General features: G+C 55.5%; 1 protein-coding gene across 1 annotated transcript; it reads right to left on the bottom strand.

The window, feature by feature from the left end:
* Positions 1 to 1,763: 1,763 nt before the first annotated feature.
* On the bottom strand, positions 1,764 to 4,610 carry LOC112455302. The gene is made up of 3 exons (XM_025017120.1): positions 4,515 to 4,610; positions 3,159 to 4,466; positions 1,764 to 2,954 (listed from the first exon to the last, which is right to left on the bottom strand). The coding sequence occupies exons 1-3, from the start codon at positions 4,608 to 4,610 to the stop codon at positions 1,764 to 1,766; spliced, it is 2,595 nt and encodes an 864-aa protein (XP_024872888.1).
* Positions 4,611 to 4,732: the final 122 nt, after the last annotated feature.

Raw genomic sequence — 4,732 nt, 5'->3', positions numbered from 1 at the left:
CTGAGCGGTACGCGGAAGTCATTTCACGGTCGGCTCCGACGAAAGTCGTGCCATTGTCGGAGTACATAGATTGAGGGAGCCCGCGGCGAGCGCAAAACCGTGAATACGCGTTTAAAAAGGCTGAGGTGGAATAATCGGAGACTAATTCCAGATGTATCGCTTTGGTTGATAAGCACACGAAAAGCGCGATGTAAGCCTTGCGCGAGGTGATTCCCCGACCGGCGGAGGCGCGAACGTGCAACGGGCCCGCGTAATCAAGTCCGCAATGCAGAAAGCATCGAAGAGTGGGTGACACGCGAGGTTCGGGAAGGTCTCCCATTATTTGAGTGGGGATCGCGGCGCGTTCGCGAGCGCAGGCGATGCATTTGTGTATTACGAACCTGACGACGCTTCGGCCGTGGATTAGCCAAAAATCTCGGCGCAAGATATTTAAAGTTAACTGAGGCCCGGCGTGCAGGGCCCGCGAATAAGCTTGACGCACAATGAGCGTGACTAAGGGGTGGGAAACGAGGAGTATCTGGTGACGAAACGAGAACGGAAAGGGAGATTTAGTCAGGCGCCCCCCGACGCGTAGAATCCGGTCTTTGTCCAGAAATGGTCGAAGCGCTAAGAGCGAGCTGCTGGAGACGACAGCTTGTTTTTTCGATAGGGCGTGAATTTCCGGAGCGAACAACTCGTTTTGTATGCGTTTGAACCAAAAGGTTTTTGTGGCGTTGCAATCGGAGGTGGACAGAGCGGTGCTTCGCGGCGCGGGGTTATTAGGCGGCGGAGGGGCGAGCGGCGTGGCGCGAGAGCAAGGCGCTCGACACAGCTGAACGAATTTTAGGATGTAAGCGGTAACGCGAATCAGCTTCGGCCACGAGGAATAGCGAGAGGCGAGATCAAAGTCCGGTAGCGGATCGACGCTTTGCAGGGCCGTAACCTTTTCCTCGAGGGGAGCGTCCGGGGGCAAAGTCGCTTCACCGCACGGCCATCCGTCAGCGTCGGAGGTCAGCCATGGAGGCCCGCGCCACCATAGGTCGTGACCCAGTATCTCATCACCGAATATTCCGCGCGAGCCGCAATCGGCCGGATTGTCCTCCGTGGGCACGTGGCGCCATTCCGCGCGCGGCAGCAGGGATTGAATTTCCGCGACTCGGTTCGCTATACGTTTTCCAGCGCGAAGGGTGCTGTTTAAGCCAGGCGAGTACGATCTTCGCGTCTGTCCAACAATGATACGGTAGGCGAGCGAGATCGAGGGACTCGCGAGTGAAGTGTACGAGCCGCGCGAGGAGCAATGCGGCGGAAAGCTCGAGCCGGGGAACGCTCAGTGGCTTGAGAGGCGCGACTTTTGACTTTTCAGCGAGCAAAGTGACCGTTATCTCACCGGACGCGGAGACAACCTTGAGATAAACGACCGCGGCGTACGCGACGTTCGATGCGTCCGCGAACCCGTGAATTTCAGCGCGAAGGTTGTCCGCGCGAAGCCCGGTCCAGCGAGGAATTTGGAGTGAACTGAGGTGAGATAATCGAGAGTACAGCTCCCGCCATTTCGGGAGGAGGGTTTCCGGGATAGCGTCGTCCCATGCGATTCGCGCGCGCCAGAGATGTTGCATAAATATTTTTGCCGTTATTATTACTGGAGTGACCCAGCCGAGGGGGTCGTAAAGCTTGGCTATTGCGGATAAAATGGCTCGTTTGCTATTCGGGGTGACATCCGACAGTGATACCCGAAATTCGAACATGACGGTGGCCGGATTCCACCCTATGCCGAGGATTTTGACCTATTCGTCTTGCGCGAGTTGTTTGTGACAGGCGAGGCCGTGATCGGCGGCGTCGAGATCCGATAGAAGGGAGGGGCTGTTGCTAGCCCATTTCCTTAATTCGAAGTCGCCGCGTCGCAACAATGACACGAGCTGATTACACGCTTGCCGTATGCGAAAGGTATCGTCAGCACCGAACAACACGTCGTCGACATAAATGTTGTCGCGAAGAATAAGGGTCGCGAGAGGAAAGTTTTGACCTTCGTCGAGGCTAAGTTGCTCCAAAACGCGTAGGGCTAGATAGGGCGCACATATCATTCCGTACGTTACTGTGAGCAATATGAAGGAAACTAACGGCTCGAGGCATGACCGAATCCAAACGATGCGCTGATAATTCACGTCGCGAGAATCGATACAAATTTGGCGATACATTTTTGCGATATCAGCCGAATAGACGTAGCGGTACTGGCGCCATCGCATAATGATAGCCATGATCTCGCGTTGCAGTTTCGGACCGACATGTAAGTGGTCGTTCAAGGAAGTTCCGTTGGAGGTGACTGACGAAGTGTTGAACACCACCCGGAGATGGGTGGTAGAGCTGCCTTCGCGGATGACGCCGTGATGCGGAATGTACACGTGTTGCTCGGTTTGATCCGAAGGAGCGGCCGCGAGTCGCATGTGTCCTAATCGTTCGTACTCTTCCAAGAACTCGCGATATTCTTTTTCGAACGCGGGTTTATCCCGGAACCGGCGCGTCAGGGCCTTTAGCATTTGTTCGGCGCGGGGCCTGGATTCGCCGATGGAGATCGGAGGGCCTTTCTTAAAGGGGAGACGAACGTATTGACCGTAGGGGTCGCGGTAATGAGTGGCGCGAAAATGCTTTTCGCAGAGAACGTCTTTGGACGCGGGAGTCGGGTTTTGCGGAAGCTCTTCGACCTCCCAGAACCGGCGGAGTTTCGCCTCCAATGTCGGGGAATTGAACAAATGATGAGCGGAAATACTCGGGAGGGCGCGATTGACCGACGAGGGGTTAGAGCGGTCATCCCGCGAGGACGCATCGATCGGTCCCGAAATGATCCAGCCTAAGACGGAGTTCTGAGCGAGGGGCAGCCCGGGATTTCCCTTTCGAACACCGTCAAGGATTATGTCGCTGTAAAGATCTGCTCCGATTATAATGTTGATGGGGCAGAGACTGGTGGGATCCTCGTCTGCCTACTGTAGATCGGACAAGTGAGATAGGGAAGAGAGATCCATGCTTTGTTTGGGAGTGTAAGAGGTCAAAGATTTTAATATGAGCGCGGTGGTTGATAACGACGGAACGAGAGATTGGCGCGGGGAAACGGAAACACGCGTAATGTGCGTAAAGGTCCCGGCGTGAACGCCGCCGACGGCGGAGACGGAGATCGGTTGACGAACGCGCCTCGCTCGTAGAGTTTGCGCAAGGTTCTCCGAGATGAAGGTCATCTCGGAGCCTTGATCGAGCAAGGCTCGGACAACGGCGGAACGACCGGATTCTGCGCTCACCGTCACCCACGCTGTCGCTAACAAAACCGACGGTTTGTGACGCGTGGTATGGGAAGCGGACAAAAAATTGACATCGCATTTCGGGTCCGGCGTTGCAGTTGACGAGCTGTCGGGCGCGTCCGCTTCAGCTAATTTCGAGGAAGAATCCGGGTTGACGTGCAGCATCGAATGATGTTTCTGTTGGCACACGCGACAAGAGTATTTGCTCGGACAAGCTTGGACAGAGTGCTTCGCGCTGAGGCAGTTGAAACAGCGTTTGTGCTGCTTGACGATGTCGCGACGTTGACTCGGATTCTTCCCGCTGAATGTGGGACAACTGTTAATGAAATGTTGCGCGGGACATAAAGGACACTTTGCTTGTGAGTTCGCGGAGGCGGTTGCGCTGTGGATGCGCGAGGCGGTGGCGGCTTTCGGAGCAGCCTTAGCCGACGGCGAGGGGGAAAAGTTCTCTAGAGCGCGAGTGCGCGAGTCCAAAAAACGGCGGAGATCAACGTAGGAAGGCGGATCATCTTTGTCTCCTTCCTTTAAGTTCCACGCTTTGCGGGTGACCGGGTCGAGCTTCTGCGCGACGATGTGAACCAACATGTCGTTCCAAAGGTCGTCCGGTCGGCGTTTAAGATTTTCGAGTGAAGCTATCGCGACATTGACTTTGTCATTTAAGGCGCGTAATTCGGAAGCGGACTCGCGCGAGAGAACGGACAAATTGAGAATAGAGGAGAGATGCGCGTTGAGGGATCGTCGCTTGTTCTCGTACCGCATAGTCAGCGTTTGCCACGCGATTTCAAAATTGTCGGCGGTAACCGCGATGTTTGCGATGCATTCGGCAGCGCGGCCCTTCAAACACGAAGACAAGAAATGCATGCGCGTGAAGTCGTCGAGCTCCTTGTTCTTACGGATAAGCGCGGTGAATCTATCGCGGAATTGCTCCCATTCATCGTAATTGCCGTCGAAAGGGGGCAATCGAATGGGCGGAAGGTGAGAGAGAGAAAAGGCCGAACCGTCCGTACGCATGGTCGACGCGGCGAAAGAGTGATTGGGACTCACTACCGGTTCCAGCTCTTCGAGGCACTCGGCCATGTAATCCAGGGCGGCTTCGTAGACGGCATTCGTCGTCTCGAACTGGTTCTCCTTGAAGTAGGGGAGGGTCGCTCGCACGTCCGCGGAAATCGTCCTGGCTAGGGCCGCGTGTCCGTTCAGAAACTAGTTCCAAGTCTCCTTGAGTGACGAGATTCGGGAACGGATTTTTACGGGAGAGAGATTGTTTTTCCCGATCCTTTTGAAATTCTCCAGAAATCGCTCGATGATTCGCTGGAACTGCGGCTGTCCGCCCAGTTGCTCCGTCATGTCACTCTAGAATGTCGCTTCTTGAATCTCTTCCTGCCTCCGCACGCGCGCCGAATCCGGCTCGAAGGACCAATTTGTTCAGGCGCGATCTCGATGAGATCGCCTGAGATGCCGGGTCGCTC

Source organism: Temnothorax curvispinosus, unplaced genomic scaffold (assembly GCF_003070985.1).
Source record: "Temnothorax curvispinosus isolate PA1 unplaced genomic scaffold, ASM307098v1 QBEX01006005.1, whole genome shotgun sequence".
In the NCBI taxonomy this organism is placed as follows: domain Eukaryota; kingdom Metazoa; phylum Arthropoda; class Insecta; order Hymenoptera; family Formicidae; genus Temnothorax; species Temnothorax curvispinosus.
This window is presented reverse-complemented; position numbering and strand designations above follow the sequence as displayed.